The sequence below is a fragment of the Esox lucius genome, chromosome 17 (genome assembly GCF_011004845.1).
Source record: "Esox lucius isolate fEsoLuc1 chromosome 17, fEsoLuc1.pri, whole genome shotgun sequence".
NCBI lineage: Eukaryota > Metazoa > Chordata > Actinopteri > Esociformes > Esocidae > Esox > Esox lucius.
Genome location: NC_047585.1, coordinates 11,089,916 through 11,108,626, shown reverse-complemented (window position 1 = coordinate 11,108,626; position 18,711 = coordinate 11,089,916). Strand labels below are relative to the sequence as shown.

The following is an 18,711-nucleotide window of genomic DNA, read 5'->3' as shown; positions in this document are numbered from 1 at the left end:
CTTTCTTTGCATTCTCCTTCTGATCTTTAGTAACCCTGTCTCCCTGTGCCATTTTTTCCTTCCTTTATTAGTTGATTCTATTAACCAAGTCACCTTGATACCTCTTGGCTTGTAGTCCACCAATTGTCTTCTGCTTAAAAATTATCCTTTGAATGGTTCTTTTAAAACTTAATAGAAGCCTTTTACAGTGTGCTTGTTTTCTTCGTGTCAGAGCTCAAGTGTCTTCTGGAGCAGCTTGTAGTAGACTGGCTGCATGGGCCGATTAGCTAGGTCAAGGTACCTCACTAAGAAGATATATGGGATTAAAGACATTATCAAGAACGTTGGCAAATACGTAAGTATATATTTTTTTAAACCTCTTTTAGCCGAATGTGTCTACGAATAGATAATCTATGAGCAGAATCCCTGTTTACCTCAATGAATAACAATTCTGTAATTTGAAGGCAACAATTTTCACTAAACTTTGTTTTTTAAAGTGCTATCATCATAGAGTACTACAAACTCAACTTCCTTATGCTAGCCACCTACAGTAGCAATTCCATTTCAGCTAATAAGCTTCAGCCCCTCACCATCAGAGTAACAACTAGCAAGATGCATAGTGAAAGAAAGCTGGCCCAGGACTGCCCTGCGATATCCAATAAGGTCACAGGGAGAGCAATGACGTAGCACACATTTCTGCACATAGTGACCTAGTACAGCCTTTGTAAGGACCCATTTCATTTCTAAAACGTTAATCTCAGAACTACTGGCTGAAATAATACAAATCTTTGAGAATGTGTCTGTATTGGGGGGCTTTCACACCAAATGTTTTGCAGTAGTTGTTCAATACACAATGCACATAGAATACACATAAATCTGATTTCATTCATACTGTGGTGTGGTTCGCTTCGGGTGAGAACACAATCCACAACAGACAGAGGAAAACAATCACATGCTGGCAGCATTAAAATGCTGTGTCAGTTCACACTATTCAATACCAAAATAGAATTGTTTCTGCGGCCAAGGTATGAACATGAGAACAAAAAATACTATAAACCCCCCACCCTCAAATGTGCATCTTAAAGAGACTGTTTAAGAATGACATATGGTGTAATGCAATAACTTGAGGGGAATTATCAAGCCAACCAGAATAAGCTGGCTTAAATATATGTAATGAACTCCGGATCTGTTCACCATTCTGTGGTCAGGGTAAGCCCACCCCAATTTAGCTCAGATAAGCTGTTTTGTTAATGATATGGCCATATGCAGCACTAATAACTCTGAGATTAGGAAGATGCAAGAATTCACTCTCAATAAGTCAAACACAATATCTGCACATTAGTTCATGTTGTTACCAAATGGTATTCAGTAGAATAAAAGTGCTAAGAAATAGATAATTACTTAATAAATAGCCATTGAAATGCATTAGAACTTATGCAAATATGGTTATTTGCTTATGCAAATATGGTGTGTTTATAGTGTTATAGTGTATATTATTTAAGCAACATGAAAACAGACTGCACATTTCTGGTGTTGGTAGATTTTCTGGTAGTTGTCGCAGTGGAAGTGCAAGAATAATTATTAAGTTTCTAAAGTTTTGCTCGGCTTTTGAAAGTATTGGATTTTGAGTTTATTAAGTAATTGAAAATCCTGAAGTTTAAACAACTACTAAAATCACAACTAGGAGTTTTCTTTGCACACATTCCACAAATAGAAAGACAATGAAAGTTTATGTCAAAGTATAATAATGGCTAGTATGCTAATCCGTACATAGTCATGAGGATGTGTTTAACATCTCCAGCAATCTTGTTCTAAACCATAGGTCTACAGTTCAGTCTTATTCTCTCCACCCTCCTGGGCAAACAGGTACGCGGCAATGTTGAAGAAAAAGGCTTTGATCTTTACCCAGTTGGACACCCACCATATTTTATAGAGAGTCTCCCCAAACATCACAAAGAGGAAGAGGGTGATGAAGATGAGAAAGCAGCGGTCTGTGTAGTAGGTAATCTTCTCTCTGCGGGTTTTCTGGTCCCAGGGAACAGAGCTGCGGGCGTCTGCGTAGCGGCTAAAGTGTAGCAAGGCATCCTCCTCCTCAGCCATCCCCTCGGAGATCTCCTCAGCCACAGTCTCCCTCTCCTCTTCAGTAACTCCATCTCCCTGCGCCATTTCTTTAAGACCTCCTCAATTGGAGGCAATTCAACTTAATCAAAACAATGAGAAAAAATTAAATATAGAGAAACTGCAGTGTCTGATATATAACGTTTTGCAGCACCAGTAATGCTGGGTAATATGTATTTCATCTGTTGATAAGTGCTCTCAGATCATGGACATTTTAGTTTCCATAGTTTAGTTCTGTTTTGTCTCTGTTTTCTGAATATTTTTTCCTCAATGTAAAAACAGTGATGAGCTCGATCGTGTGTTCTTGTGTCTTGTTTCCTCCTTGTGGTGGACTGGCTATAGGGCAGAAAGTATCAAGCTGATTAGGGCACTTACCTAAGAAGATATAGGGTATTAAGCCATGCTCAGCAGTTTAAAATCCTCCTTGTTGAGGGAGTGCTTTTGACCCAATGTAACAGATGGTTAGAGACTGTGAGAAAGGGGAGAGACATTTTATTGGTTGGGGAATTATTCAGTCATTAACAGAATCATGTCAGACTTACCCTTTCCAATTTTCAGGTTGCAACGAGCCTGTCAAGCCAACATATTCCCAAGGTTAATTATTCAGCCACAATGACCAGCGAATTAGCCTATGGACACTAAATGACAAAGGATGAAATCTGCTCTGAATTAATTAGCTTGGTCTGAATTAATGTTTCTTTGGGACTATTCTTTGGGACTGAAGTAACAAAATATGTTTAATATACACTGTTCCCTTGGTGAATGACTCCTGTTGGGAAAGTATTACCAACATCATGACAAATAGTGCCAGTTTAGGAATACATTTACTGCACAGATCTCACATTTTAAATCTCTGCTTGTGACTGTCTACAAAATACAATAGAACTACACTGCTCAAAAAACATTAAGGGAATACGTAATCACAGTATAACAACAAGTCAATTAAACTTCAGGGATATCAATCTCTCCATTTAGGAAGAATGAAAATTGTGAATCAATGTGACCTTTTTAGGTGCAAATGAAAGTGACAACAGGTGCACTGGAGAGGCAACAGCAAGACAACCCCCAAAAAAGGGAATGGTTTTGCAGGTGATGGCCACAGACAATTGCTCTCTCCTTATCCTTCCTGACAAATTATTCTCTAGTTTTGCATCTTGCTAGTGTCCTTGTCACTATTGGTAGCATGAGGCAGTACCTGTAGCCCATTAGGTTGCACAGGTGGTCTAGCTCCTCCTAAATGGCACATTCATACGTGATGTCGTAATATGTTTTGCTGTGTACAGTCTTCCAGTACAGTCTCAAGAGCGTGGAGGAGATACCAGGACATGGGCTGTTTCATGAGGAGAGCTGGACAGGACCGTAGAAGGGCATCAACCCAGCAGCAGGCCATTGGCGCCCTTTTCTTTTCACATGAGGTTGCACAGACCTCCATGTGCTAGTCAACGGTACCCTGACTGCTGTTAGGTACCGGGATGACATCCTCAGACCCATCGTCAGATCTTACGCTGGTGCAGTGAGCCCTGGGTTCCTACTGGTGCAGGACAATGTCTGGCCTCATGTGGCTAGAGTGTGTAGGCAGTTCCTGGATGACGAGGGTATTGATGGCCCTCACGTTCCCCAGACATGAATCCAATTCAGAACCTCTGGGACGTTATGTATTGTTGCATCCCACGCCGCCAAATAGCGCCACAGACTGTCCAGGAGCTCACTGATGCCCTGATCCATGTCTGGGAGGAGATCCCCTGGACACCATCTGCCGTCTCATCAGGAGCATGCCCAGACATTGTTGGGAGTGCATACAGGCACGTGGGGGCCATACACACTACTGAGTCACATTATGAGTTTGCCATGATGAAAATCACGTAAGTTGGCAGAGCCTGTGATTTTGTTTGTTTACATTGATTTTCAGTGTGAGTTTGAATCCAGCCCTCAATTGGTTGGTGATTTTGGTTTCCATTGACTGTCATTTTGTTCTCAATGAATTACACAATGTACAGTAAAGAGTTTGATCCTACATACACTGTACCCACATTAACTGCTTTGGGAAATTAAAAATCATATCAAGATAAGATCTGTGAACATTCTTGAAACACTATAGGAAGGTGTTTTCCCCCACCTAATACTAACATACTGTCAGCACAACTCAGTTTTTGTGTTTTGGCATCTCTTGTGTCATGTAGTTCCTACAAATGATTTTACCATTATGGGAATCTTTAAATAACATGCACACAGTGCTTAACTTGCGCAGGAGCCAGGAGGCGCTGAGCTCCTGCACATTTCCGGGTGCATCTTACAACATTGAGTGAATGTATAGTACTGTGTAATCACTAGCACAACTGAAAAAATTTGCTGCCACCTACGTGAATGTTCATGGAATTTGGATAGGCTGTTCATCTTTTTCCAAACCATACCTCCATGTGCATAAGTTATACAGTCCCAATTGTGAGTTGCTGACAAAGCAGAACTGATAAAGCTTAGCCTTAAAGTTTTTCTATGGTCTTGTTAATCACAAAAGCAATAATATGCTGCATGTAATTATTTCACTGGAGCCTTTTCCAATACCTAGTCAGCATTATAAAAATCTTTACACAACCAAGCTCAGAAGAAAATATGACAGGTATTGTTGAACATGTTTACCTGAAACAGCGTATTTTGGGTGGAGGTTTTAGAATACTTCTTAGTTTACAGAGAATCTTCTTGATCGACATTTCTTTTTGGAATTATGATGGTCATTAGCTTGACTGTAAAATCCTGAGAAGTGGTCAAGTGTTGGATTTCATATTAGTGTAAATGCCACTTTTAAAAATTTTTTTGTTACAATGCTTGTCACACTACAGTTATAGACTTAAGGCAAGGTATCAACATCCCACCAATTAACATAACACTAGCTTAGCAATAAAGCTTAGCTGAAAGATGGCAATGAAAAGAAAATGTCAAAACACACCTCAGATTGATAAAGAAATCCACAAAAGGCTTACATGTTTATATTGCATGATGCCAATTTAGAAGCAAGACGTTTTTACAATTTGATTCCAAGGGTGTGTGATGAGTGTTATAGGCCAATTTGATGAGGATCCTGTTATGAAGCACACTTTTTATATGAACTGCAGCTGGCATCAGACAGTGAAATAAGATAGTCAGTGAAGTGCTTTTTATTGGACTCCATTCCAATAATGAGGGCAATTACAAGAAAGGATTGCAGTCCGCATGCTGTTTCCATCATCCTAACCAAACACTTTTTTGCATAACATGGGTCTCATCATTATTGCACGATGGCTGGTTATGGATGGACTGGGGTTTTCTCAGACAGGGGTGGGGGACTGGGCCGGTTGGGACAGGTGTTGATCTGTGTGGGTTTACACAGCATGTAGCGGCTGGCGAACTGAACCAGTGTGGTGCGAAACCGCTGTATTCGGAAGGCATAGACAAGAGGGTTTAGAGCAGAGTTCACATGGGACATGAAAATGCCCACGTACATTGCGCTCTTGGGCACCTTACACTTGGGGCAGAAGAATAGGATGCAGTTCATGACGTGCAGGGGCAGCCAACACAGAGCAAACAGGAAAACAACGAGTGCCAGCGATTTGGCTAGCTTCAGCTCCTTATGCAAGTACTTGCTGGTGTCACAGGTGGCCTCGGCGCGCATGTTGAGCTGCTTCCGGATCACCCTGAAGATCTGGGAGTAGAGGGTGATCATGATTATCAGAGGAACCACCACCCAGCCAAAGAAGTTGAAGTAGACCATGTAGTCCATGCGCATGACTGTGGTGAACTTGCACACTATTACATCATCGCTGGTGATGCTGAGGTTACCGATAAGGTGGTCATTGTGCCAGCCCAACATTGGCACTAGACCCGTCAGGGTAGAGAGGAGCCAGCACAGGAACACTGCAACCCATGCTCTCCTCTGGGTCACGATGATGCTGTACCTGAAGAGAAAGATCAATAGTTCTATTTATTTAAAAAATGCAGACAATAATGGAATACTGTTGGTTTTCAGATGTTAAATTATATACAGTGAAACTGATCTGGAAACAATTTTTATGTCACGTGTGTGAAATGGAAAACTGGAATAGGGAACTGTCTTCCCTTCCATCAGGTTTTCTGTCCTGGTACCCAAATGGTGGAAACAGAAAAGGTCTAAAACAGTGGTTCCCAACTCCAGTCCTCAAATACCCCCAGCAGCACACGTGTACTGTTGGGGGTACTTGAGGACCGTAGTTGGGAACCACTGGTCTGAAACCCTACAGACCGAGGCAGAGCTTTTATCGGTGGACGGCACCCATGGTTGCCAATAAGAGGGGCCCACAATAATGTTTTATCACTGAAATTAATTATTGCAAGCTGAATAAAAATATATTACAAAAGTTTTTGTTGTTTATTTCTAGTATTTAGTTAAGAGAATACTTAAGTTGACATTGATGTGATAAACTTCTTGTTAACAATGCATTTTTTGGATTGACAAATCTGCAACCGTGGGGATGTAACGTCCAATCTTGTCAGCTGTTTAGCTTAAGGTCTGAGCTACGGAAGATCCTTAGCTAAAGTTACAAATGGAATGCAGATAAAGCACATCTTGAAAGAGTGCTACTGATTAATCATAATGACATCTTGTCTAAATTTGACATAACAGGTTTTGACTTACCATTTCCACATGTTGGTTTAAAGGAAAACATGCATGCAGAAAAACAAACAAACAAATAAGTGAACTCCAAGTTGCATTGGTTAAATCAAGTTGATAAGTAGAATCAGATGGGTAAATAATTGGGTATCAAAGGAACCAATCAAAGCAGGGAAGTTTCAGGAAGAGTTTGGGTGGGACTGTGGTAGGCATTTTGTTATTCCATAGTACAATGAAAACATATTGCTTATTCTAAGTATAATCCAGTAAATTAATAAGATCATTGTGTACAGGATGTACCTACAGATAGCTATAGCTTTGGCGGTCTTCTCAGTTTATCTAGGTAAACTGAAGTGCGCAGAGCAGCTGGTAAGACATGTAGACTAATCATGCATGGGAGGTGGACACAATGGGCTGTACTGAATGTATATAGGCCTGAGCTCAACCTTCAATAGAGAGCTCTTGAACTGACTCTGCTGAGAGTGTTAACTGCTTTACTTGTGAAAATAATCCACAATAATTTGGCGACAAGGATGGGATGGCTAACTCCGTTCACTGATCGTTCCCAGGGACTCCAAGGTAACTGCGCACTGGGACCACAACACTGTGGTTCAGGGAGCTCACATTCTTTCTAGGCCGAAGCAGGAGGGACCAGAAAATCCAACAAATCCTCTCGCAAAAAAGCTCATCCCAACAGTCAAGCATAGTGACAGGAATGTCAAAATCTGGGGCTGCTTTTCCTTGAAGGAACTGGATTTTGACCCGTTTTAGATTCATTACAAATAGTCAAACAAATTTAACTAATGAATTTAATATACAGTATCTCACCAAAGTGAGTACACCCCTTACATTTTTGCAAATATTTGATTATATATTTTCAATGTGACAACACTGAAGAAATGACACTTTGCGACAATGTAAAGTAGTGAGTGTAAAGCTTGTATAACAGTGTAAATTCGCTGTACCCTCAAAATAACACAACACACAGACATTAATGTCTAAATCGCTGGCAACAAAAACAAGTACACCCCTAAGTGAAAAGGTCCAAATTGGGCCCAATGTGTCAATATTCTGCGTGGCCACCAGAGCACATGAGCGGAGTGGAGCGGTGAGAATCTCAGCTCATCGCTCACAGAACTGTTCACCCCTCCGCTCCCCCGCTCAAAGCCACATCAGGCCACTCTGCTCATTATCACTCAGCGTTCAACGCATTTGCTCCGCGCTCCACTCAAATCGCCCCCCGCTCGCACCAAAAAAGGAAAAAAATCTACATGTAGATTTCACTTTTAGCTCAGACCACAACCTTTTTAAAAAATGCTACATCCAGCTCTCTTTTTCTCTCCTTTGTTATTGTTGGGCCTTTGCACACAGTGAAGAAACTTTTGAATTCGTCAACCGTTTTTTTTTGTTTCTGCTGCTCCTCCTCTCGCTCTATTAAATTCAAATTCACGGACGACACATTAAATAAAACTAACCGTTAGGCCTACTTGAATGACAAAACAAATTTGTTTGAATATTACACTATATTTAATTTAAACTTTGTTACAAGTTAAGTATTCAATTTGCTAACCTTTTGCTGTCTTCCCAGCGTGTTCTGTAGTGAACACCAAGACCAGAGTAGTGTGGGTCCAATGGCAGAAGTGCAATTGTAGATTTATTTTTCGTTGTAGGGAGTAGGCTAGCACAAGAACGATAAAGACAGGCAGATAGTTCGGTAACCAGGAGATCGGTCCTCGAAGGCGAAGGCACAGGCAGGAATGGACAGGGACGAGAAACCCAGAAGCAGGCAAGCAGGTCAGGAAGCCGGGTGATCAGTCCGCGGAGGCAACAGCACAGGCAGGGAGAGACGGTAAGAGTATCCAGGGGCAGGCAGGTAGGTCGGCGTTCTGGGTAATCAGTCCGTAAGGGCAACAACACAGGCAGGGTTAGGCGGGGAGAGACTCTACGGAGCAGGCGAACAGGTCAAGGAATAAGGAGATAGGACGGGACAGGAGGGTAGAAACACAACAGGCTGGGAGTCAAAAGGCAAATACAGAGCGCGATACGAAGGCTTGGCAGGTCCACTAAGAACAATACCTCACACTGGAGTGGAGGTAGAGCACGGGCTAAATAGAGGGATTAACAGGGCACAGGTGTTCAGTATTCCTGTGATTGGGATCTGGAGTGTTGGGTGCGTTCATGCGTTTCGGGAAGTGAAGGTGTAACGGTGGCAGGTGAGGAGCGTGGCGGGGAGGAGTTGGATCGGGAATGACGCGAAAACCTCACATGTTCACGTAGCACACTTTCGTGTTTTCGAGAGATGTGTCTTTTCAGATTCCAAAATGAATCTTTACTTACAAAAACGATGTCTCCACATTTGTTTTCTTGTACCACATTATCATTGTTAGTTTTATTTTAATACTACACCTGTATGACTTTTCATTTTCTTTTTTAAAGTACTTTTTGAACTCCATTATGTCTACTGTCTGTTGTACTGTGTGTTGATGACTTTGCAAGACACAGATGGATTCTGGGTCAGGCCCGACTGAGCATGCTTAGACTCGCGTTTGAGCGGAGCGGGAAATAGGGCGCTTGCTCCGTCCTTTTAAAAATGCAGGTCTGCGCTCTGTCCAAAATCCGCCCACTCCCGCTCCCCGCTCGCTCCCACTCAACTCCGCTCACATGCTCTGGTGGCCACCACTATTTTCCAGCACTGCCTTAACTCTCTTGGGCATGGAGTTCACCAGAGCTTCACAGGTTGCCACTGGAGTCCTCTTCTACTCCTCCTTGACGACATCACAGAGCTGGTGGATGTTAGAGACCTTGCTCCTCCACCTTCCGTTTGAGGATGCCCCACAGATGCTCAATAGGGTTTAGGACTGGAGACATGCTTGGCCAATCAATCACCTTTACCCTCAGCTTATTTAGCAAGGCAGTGGTCGTCTTGGAGGTGTGTTTGGGGTCATTATCATGTTGGAATATTGCCCTGCGGCCCATGGAGGGGATCATGCTCTGCTTCAGTATGTCACAGTACATGTTGGCATTCATGGTTCCCTCAATGAACTGTAGCACCGCAGTGCCGGCAGCACTCATGCATTCCCAGACCATGACACTCCCACCACCATGCTTGACTGTAGGCAAGACACACTTGTCTTTGTACTCCTCACCTGGTTGCCATCACACACGCTTGACACCATCTGAACCAAATACGTTTATCTTGGTCTCATCAGACCACAGGACATGGTTCCAGTAATCCATGTCCTTAGTCTGCTTGTCTTCAGCAAACTGTTTGCAGGCTTTCTTGTGTATGATCTTTAGAAGAGGCTTCCTTTTGGGACAACAGCCATGCAGACCAATTTGATGCAGTGTGCGGCGTATGGTCTGAGCACTGACAGGCTGACCCCCAACCCCTTCAACCTCTGCAGCCATGCTGGCAGTACTTATACGTCTATTTCCCAAAGACAGCCTCTGGATATGACGCTGAGCATGTGCACTCAACATCTTTGGTTGACCATGGGCGAGGCCTGTTCTGAGTGGAACCTGTCCTGTTAAACCGCTGCATGGTCTTGGCTACCGTGCTGCAGCTTAATTTCAGGGTCTTGGCAATCTTCTTATAGCCTAGGCCATCTTTATGTAGAGCAACAATTCTTTTTTTTAGATCCTCAGAGAGTTCTTTGCCATGAGGTGCCATGTTGAACTTCCAGTGACCAGTATGAGGGAGTGTGAGAGCGATAACACCAAATTTAACACACCTGCTCCCCATTCACACCTGAGACCTTGTAACACTAATGAGTTACATGACACCGGGAGGGAAAATGTCAAATTGTTATGGACATTTTGAACTGAGGTACATTTGAGAAATGTCTGTGTTTCTATTGCCTGGTATGTAAATCTTTACTTTGATTGTGACACACAAGTCTGTATAACATCAGAGCATCACTAGGTACTTTGACCATCTGTTCTCCTGCCTAGACCAAGAAGGATGCCGTTCCTTTGTTTCTTAGGAATGTAGTCCTTACCACACCCCTTTTCCCACTATAAGTACTGATGACTGTTCATGTATTAAGTTAGAGACTCCTCGGATGATTATTTTTGTAAGCGTTTGACGCGTTTCTCTATTTGCAAATAAACTGTTAATTGTGCAAGAGAATTTTGTCTCTGTCCTTACTCCTTTAAAAGATCTGATCGATGAAATTACCATCACACTAATTGGGCCCAATTTGGACATTTTCACTTAGGGGTGTACTCACTTTTGTTGCCAGCGGTTTAAACATTAATGGCTGTGTGTTGAGATATTTTGAGGAGACAGCAAATTTGTTATACAAGCTGTACACTTACTACTTTACATTGTAGCAAAGTGTAATTTCTTCAGTGTTGTCACATGAAAATATTCAATAAAATATTAGCAAAAATGTGAGGGGTGTACTCACTTTTGTGAGATACTGTATATAAAGAGTATAACAATTACAGTACGTATCTAAAATAAAATTTCTCCAGAGATTCAAGTTGTTTGCAAGAGCAAAGATGCATGCAGAGGTGAGGAAAACGTAAGAGCTCTCCAGAACCCCACTTGGTTAATTGGTCGGGGCCCGCTGAGTTACACCAACAAAGATATCTTCCACCAGGGCGATGGCCCTGAGGGGTGTACTACAAAGTAAGGTAACTGGCTTATCGAGGTAACTTCAGGAGTAACTTAGTGACGTCGGGTATAACTTCCCGATTAACATGTACTACAAATGGTGAATACGTTTTATGCGAGGTATGCTGTCATGGCAATTTTCGCTGCATCTCTAAACTGCTCAGAGCATTTTATCTTCATGGTTAACTCTGTTACCCAAAATAAGCACAACCCTTCCACCACAAAAATGACGGCACATTTGGAAGACCCAATCGACATTGGCGCACGGATTGTGAAAGGCTCACTCCACAGGGCGAGGGTGTTCAGAGACCGTGTTACTCCACTAGTTTACCCCGATGATGTTTTTTCTAATAAAGATATCGATTCTCATCTGTGGGAATTCAGAATCTTAGCCGGCTTCTAGGGCCAGATGTCTCCAATGCCACTCGCGAGAGTAATGCCCTCACTGTTGAGCAGACAAGTGTGCCTTGCTTTATGATATTTTGCCTGCGGACATTTCATGTATTCCATCAGCGATGTTGAACATCTAAGCAAGAATACTGTATGCTGTGCAGTTCGCAAGGTGGTACTTGCTCTCTTTGAGGTCTGCCGTCAGGTCACGCCCTCTGCCCTTTCGTAGATCACCTGAACACAGCACACTCAAGGAACCGAAAAATTGCAATTCTATGTCTATTTACACATTAGATGATTCTATATTATGTATTATAGATATGTATACTTATGGACTTAATTTCTATTCTAGTAGGCTGTCATTGGAATGTTTATGGTTAACAGTTGTTTCTGTTAGAAGCAAATGCAGAGACAAAAGGGTAGCTTTTAATTGCCTAGCTTGCCTGATCCTTGAGATAACACCCCTGTGTCATAGGAAGAGACCCAGGGATTGATAAGGGGTCTTTTCAACTAGACTGGTTTTGTTTTCCTTAGGTCAGTTAACCAACCCCCACTACTTGAGTTTTAGGATATAACCAGAGCAAGGGTTTGAAGAAGCTCTCTTGCATTTTCCTTTTCCTCCTGTCTGCATCTTCAATCTCCAGAGGACTTTCTATCTTTTTTACTTGTACTGTAATTGTAATACACTCTTTATATATTAAATTCATTGGTTACATTAATTTATTGACTATTTGGAATTAATCTTAAAAGGGTCAAAATCCAGTTCCTTCACTCTCTAGATCACCTGAACACAGCACACTCCCTAGCTCACCTGAACACAGCACACTCCCTAGCTCACCTGAACACAGCACACTCCCTAGCTCACCTGAACACAGCACACTCCCTAGCTCACCTGAACACAGCACACTCCCTAGCTCACCTGAACACAGCACACTCAGATCCCAATCACCAGAATTCTGAATAAATGTGCACACACTCCTGTCCCTATGCACCGTCTTAAATATTTCAGTTCAGTTCCCTTGTTTGTTTGCGAGGTATTACCAGTGTTATCTGCATTCTGAGCATTCAAAGTATTTTCTGTTTTAGTTTCTTCTGGTTAGCTTATCTGTTTAACAATGTTTTATCCTACCTGCCCCCTTTTGTACTGCTGCTCTCTGTACCTTGATTAAATAAACCGTCATTCAAATAAACTCTGTATTCATTACACTCTCACTAAACTGCTTGATGCATTTGTTGTGTTCCCTGGCCATTTAAGCATTCAAAAAGATCAAATATGCTTTTTATGTGATCACAAGTAATTCGCAAAAAAACTTTTTTATATCCATCGGCTGGGCCTAGGCTATATACGTAACACGTTTCTTTCCATAGGAATCCCAAATGTGATTGGTGCAATTGACTGTACGCATACCCCCATTAGAGCACCCCTGGGAGAAGATGAGGGGGGTTATGTGAATAGGAAGTAATTTAACAACATTAATATTATGGTATTTGATCATAAAATTAATAATGGTAGTCCAACAACCTAGGTGCTTTATGGAGTAGATCTTGAATCATTAACAGTGAGTAATGGGTCAATTTCAGAGATGTATCCCATGTGTAGGCCATAAATGAATTATTTGAATTGTTTTCACATATTTTGGCTATTTTACTTGTCCTTACATCTCAATCATACTACACTGAACACAATTATAAATGCAACACTTTTGTTTTTGCCCCCATTTATCATCAGCTGAACTCAAAGATCTAAGACTTTTTCTATGTACAGAAAAGGCCTATTTCTCTCAAATATTGTTCACAAATCTGTCTAAATCTGTGATAGTGAGCACTTCTCCTTTGCCGAGATAATCCATCCACTTTACAGGTGTGGGATATCAAGATGCTGATTAGACAGCATGATTATTGCACAGGTGTGCCTTAGGCTTGCCACAATAAAAGGCCACTCTAAAATGTGTAGTTTTACTGAAAAAGTCTTAGATCTTTGAGTTCAGCTCATGATAAATGAGGGCAAAAACAAAAGTGTTGCGTTTATAATTTTCTTCAGTGTACAAATAAGTGTCTGTCACACACTCTTGACACCATCTGAGCCAAATACATTTATCTTGGTCTCATCAGACCAAAGGACATGGTTCCATTAATCCATGTCCTTAGTCTGCTTGTCTTCAGCAAACTGTTTGCGGGCTTTCTTGTGCATCATCTTCAGAAGAGGCTTCCTTCTGGGACGACAGCTATTGTGATGGTAATTCCATGTATCGACACTTGGCGTAAGAAACACAGAGACAAAGTTCTCTTGGCACATTCTAACAGTTTTATTAACTATTATGCAAATATGAGAGACGCGTCAATCGCTTACCCAAATAATCGTCTGAGGAGTCTCTAACTCAATATAGCTCATTCAACCGTATATATCACATAGAAAAAGGGGTGTGGTAAGATGCTGCCATCTGTCCTGTCAATAAAACACATTCCCTTTGTTCTATCACACAAGTCAAATGCTGTCCTCCCCCACCTTATCCTTCCTGCCATAATGTTTACTGTTGTGTTTAGCTAAAGATCCCCCCAAGGACCACATTCCTGAGGATCAAAAGACTGACACCTTTCTTTGTCTAGGCAGGAGGACATGGCCCAAATACCTAATAATCCTCTGATATAATACAGACATCTGTGTCACAATCAAAGTAAAGATCTACATACCAGCCAATGGAAAGACAGACATTTCTCAAATGCACCTTAGTCAAAAAGTTCCATAACACCATACAGACCAATTTGATGCAGTGTGCGGCGTATGAGCTGAGCACTGACAGGCTGACCCCCAACCCCTTCAACCTCTGCAGCAATGCTGGCAGCACTCATACGTCTATTTCCCCAAGACAACCTCTGGATATGATGCTGTGGAATCTGAGTGTATGAATGTACGTTTCATTGGAAGTGAATGTGCCTAAATAATGAGAACAACAGAAACCTCTCTGTTTAGATTATCTCTCTGTAGGTAGTGCTCTAATGACAGGAATGTTTACGATGGCCATATGGCATGGGGGTTGACTTCTAAAAAGAAACGCCCTTAATGTATAGGCTAGCTGGTAACCAACATTACAGTGAGAAGAGATTGACTGAGATGAGATTGAGGTTGTGTAAGGAAGACCAGGTCCGTAACCTCATGAACAAGACTTTCTAATGCTGCAATAAATAATATACTTTCTCTCTCCCTTGACAAACGGGTATGCTAATTATTACAACCACTATACGAAATGGCCGATTTCTAACAACGCTGAGCATGTGCACTTAACTTATTTGGTCGACCATGGGCAAGGCCTGTTCTGAGTGGAACCTGTCCTGTTAAACCGCTGTATGGTCTTGGCAACCATGCTGCAGCTCAGTTTCAGGGTCTTGGCAATCTTCTTATAGCCTAGGCCATCTTTATGTAGAGCAACAGTTATTTGCCATTAGATGCCATGTTGAACTTCCATTGACCAGTATGAGGGAGTGTGAGAGCGATAACACCAAATTTAACACACCTGCTCCCCATTCACACCTGAGACCTTGTAACACTATCGAGTCACATAACACCGGGAGGGAAAATGGCTAATTGGGGCCAATTTGGACATTTTCACTTAGGGGTGTACTCACTTTTGTTGCCAGCGGTTTAGTCATTAATGGCTGTGTGTTGTGTAATTTTGAGGGAACAGCAAATTTACACTGTTATACAAGCTCTACACTCACTACTTTACATTGTAGCAAAGTGTCATTTCTTCAGATAAAAATGTGAAGGGTGTACTCATTTTTGTGAGATACTGTACATTTAAATAGGGAAAAAGTCTACCTGTAATTGGGGACAATTCACTATCCAAACATACCATGATAGCCATCATAATGTAGATCATTAAGCATCATCACAATTATGTTCAAGTCCAATATTGGGATTGTCATCGTACTGAGTTTCCCAACTGTCTTGCGAGAAACAAAGCTTCACACATATGAAATCACCATATCAGTTCATTTAGGAAAATCTTAGATAAGGAATTAAATTAATTTCCAATCAAGTGTCCTTTAGTTCTTGTCTTCAGTTTTCTTAGTCTTGTATTAGTGATGTAAAGTTCCAATATCAATTATTGCAGTCAGTGTGTTGTGGACCCAACAATTTGCCTGGTTGTCCCAACAAGTCAGTGTAGGTGTATAATGGGACAGTGAGTTTCCAACACTTCACTAATTCAAGATTAACACCACAACAGTGTTTTCCACTGTGTTGGGACCATGTGACCTTTCCAGTCAAATGGCCCGTAGTACTCTGACCCTGAAGGAGTCCTTCAGGAGTCTTTCAGGACTCAGGTGGATTCTGCTCTCGCTGTTGATGATTTATCTACAAATGGAGTGTGAATCCAAGTGATCTGACCCTGGCATCGTTCTGCCATGTGAGTGGTCAGGAACATTTGGAAAAGATTCGACCAGTGTGGAGAAATCTTTAATGAACATGTTGCTGGTACTCATACACTCAGTTGTCTGTATCCAGTTGGTAACATGATGTATCATCAGAAAAGGGATTGTGATGTCCCGATCTGTTGAACGTATAACTGCAAAACAACGATTACTGTGCTTTCAACAGTCCATCAGACTTTCATCCACTGGTATTGTTCAGTCAACTCCCAACAATGAAGACAATAGATCAGTCCTGGAAACTTGTGGATCTCAAAAGATCCATCATCAAAGTGAAGCGTACACCCTATTCAGACAAGTTTCCATAAAAGTCTATGTCAAATTTCCTTTTCCATCCGGAACTGGCTTAGTTGATGTTTGATTCCTTGTCCTATATTAATGCCCGATAGCAACTAGCAGTGGAACAAGACCATAGAGTTGACTTTGCTTAGCCAAATCAGAAATGGTTAGATGTATTCTATTCAACCATTAAAATGTAAGACCTAACATCAAACAAAACAATTTCCAAATAACCAATTAAAACAAATACTGTGAATGGAAAATGTCAAACATAAGATTTGCCAATGCTCTGTGTTGGAGCTATTTCCTTGTTTTGTAATTAAGTTAATAATTAAATTACTTAATTTAGTTTCACTTTAAATAATTTGTATGATTATTTTATTGATGTTGAAAGAGAATGTTAATGTTATTATTTTAGTTAATTTGAGCATCTTTTTGTGACTTTTATTTTGATAGTACTGAGCACCTGTTTGTATGTATAAAATGGTGGTTACACTTAGGACAGGCAGGCACTGGGAAAGGTTGTCGGTTTTTTACCAGGGAAAGAGGATGCAAACGTTAGTGTATGCTTGCTCAAATGGGAAATAAACCGCATGAATGATACGCTTGCCTGGACCTTGGACTTATTGGCCCTCATTTATCAAAAGTGCATACACCCAATTTCCAGCGTATACCTGGCGTACACCCAAAACCACGGTGACTTTGAGATTTATCAATATGGACGTTGGCGTACGGCACTCTCAAATCCTACGCCAGCTCAGGAGGTGGTGTACGCACGTTTTGAGTTAGTGCGGAAATGCGCAGAAAAAAAAATCCTAACGCACTGACAAACTAAAATATATGATATATTATGACCCACTAAAAAAAACAACAACATAATAATTACAAACTTTAGTGTTTATTTTTGTGCAACATGGACTTCAATGTTTAATTTGTGTGACTTTACCAAAGCATTTGATTTATATGTATTCCTTCAGATGCAAGCCTGTGCGCTTTACATGACGTTTCAGTGTTAGGCCCGGCAGTTGCGCACGGACTGGGTTCAGTAATAAAAGGCTTTTAATGACCAAATATAATTCAGACTGACAAAATAATAAAAATGACATTCTTCTTCTTTAAATAATAATAGAAATAACAATAATAACGACATTGACAGACGGATCGGTGCAGCTTCTGCAGTAATGCAGTCGATGTATCGGTCTGTCGTGGTGAAGAAAGAGCTGAGCCACAAGGCGAAGCTCTTGATTTACCAGTCAATCTACGTTCCTACTCTCACCTATGGTCATGAGCTTTGGGTCATGACCGAAAGGACAAGATCCCGGATACAGGCGGCCGAAATGAGCTTTCTCCGCAGGGTGGCCGGGCGATCCCTTAGAGATAGGGTGAGAAGCTCGGTCACCCGGGAGGAGCTCAGAGTAGAGCCGCTGCTCCTCCACATCGAGAGGGGTCAGCTGAGGTGGCTTGGGCATCTGTCCCGTCCCACCAGGAGGAGACCCCGGGGAAGACCTAGGACACGCTGGAGGGACTATGTCTCCCGGCTGGCCTGGGAACGCCTCGGTGTCCCCCCGGAAGAGTTAGAGGAAGTGTCTGGGGAGAGGGAAGTCTGGGCATCCCTGCTTAGACTGCTGCCCCCGCGACACGGCCCCGGATAAGCGGAAGATGATGGATGGATGGATGGAACGACATTCTTCTTCTAAATAACAATAAACGTCATTTATAATAAATATAATAAAATAATAAGACGAATATTACAAATTGTAATGCAATTATTAATGTGAATGAATGGCACTCCACATCAGATCATCATCTTTTATTCCGCTTTTTTAAACTGCTTTCTACCTCCCTAGTGATCGTCTCAATCTCCACGTCAGAGAAGTTTCTCTTTTTTGCCGTTTTCCGTGTGTCCATGGCGTAAAATGAGGGCGTGGGGGATGCGGAGAATTGAATATATAGGGGCGTGTTATTCTAATGACGATCGTTTTCAGTCGCGGCATTTATCAAGGGAAGGTATTGCGTACACCTGGATTTTAAAGGTACGCACAGTTTCATAAATCAGGCGGTGAGAGGAGTGTAAGCAAAATCGTACGCCAACATATACGCCCGTTTCTACGCAAGAATGATAAATGAGGGCCATTGTGCCCTGCGTAAGATTTAATCTTTAATTGCCTCAGTGGCCGTTTGATTTTGAGTTTGTATATTTTATTTTAATTTCTTTTTTTGATTTAAGTTGAGGACAAATCGCCACTACACTCTGTTATAACTATGCAAACAAGAAAAA

At 41.7% G+C, this 18,711-nt stretch overlaps 1 protein-coding gene across 1 annotated transcript in view; it reads right to left on the bottom strand.

Moving 5' to 3' along the window:
* Nucleotides 1-4,759: 4,759 nt before the first annotated feature.
* Nucleotides 4,760-18,711, bottom strand: part of LOC105008158 (adenosine receptor A1) — a 28,973-nt gene continuing 15,021 nt past the window's right edge. Inside the window, exons 2-3 of the mRNA XM_020044454.2 lie at nucleotides 5,076-6,026; nucleotides 4,760-4,848 (exon numbers count right to left, since the gene is read on the bottom strand). Coding sequence (XP_019900013.2) covers nucleotides 5,378-6,026 — 649 coding nt within the window. The 3' untranslated portion in view covers nucleotides 4,760-4,848; nucleotides 5,076-5,377. The remainder of the gene's footprint in view (nucleotides 4,849-5,075; nucleotides 6,027-18,711) is intronic.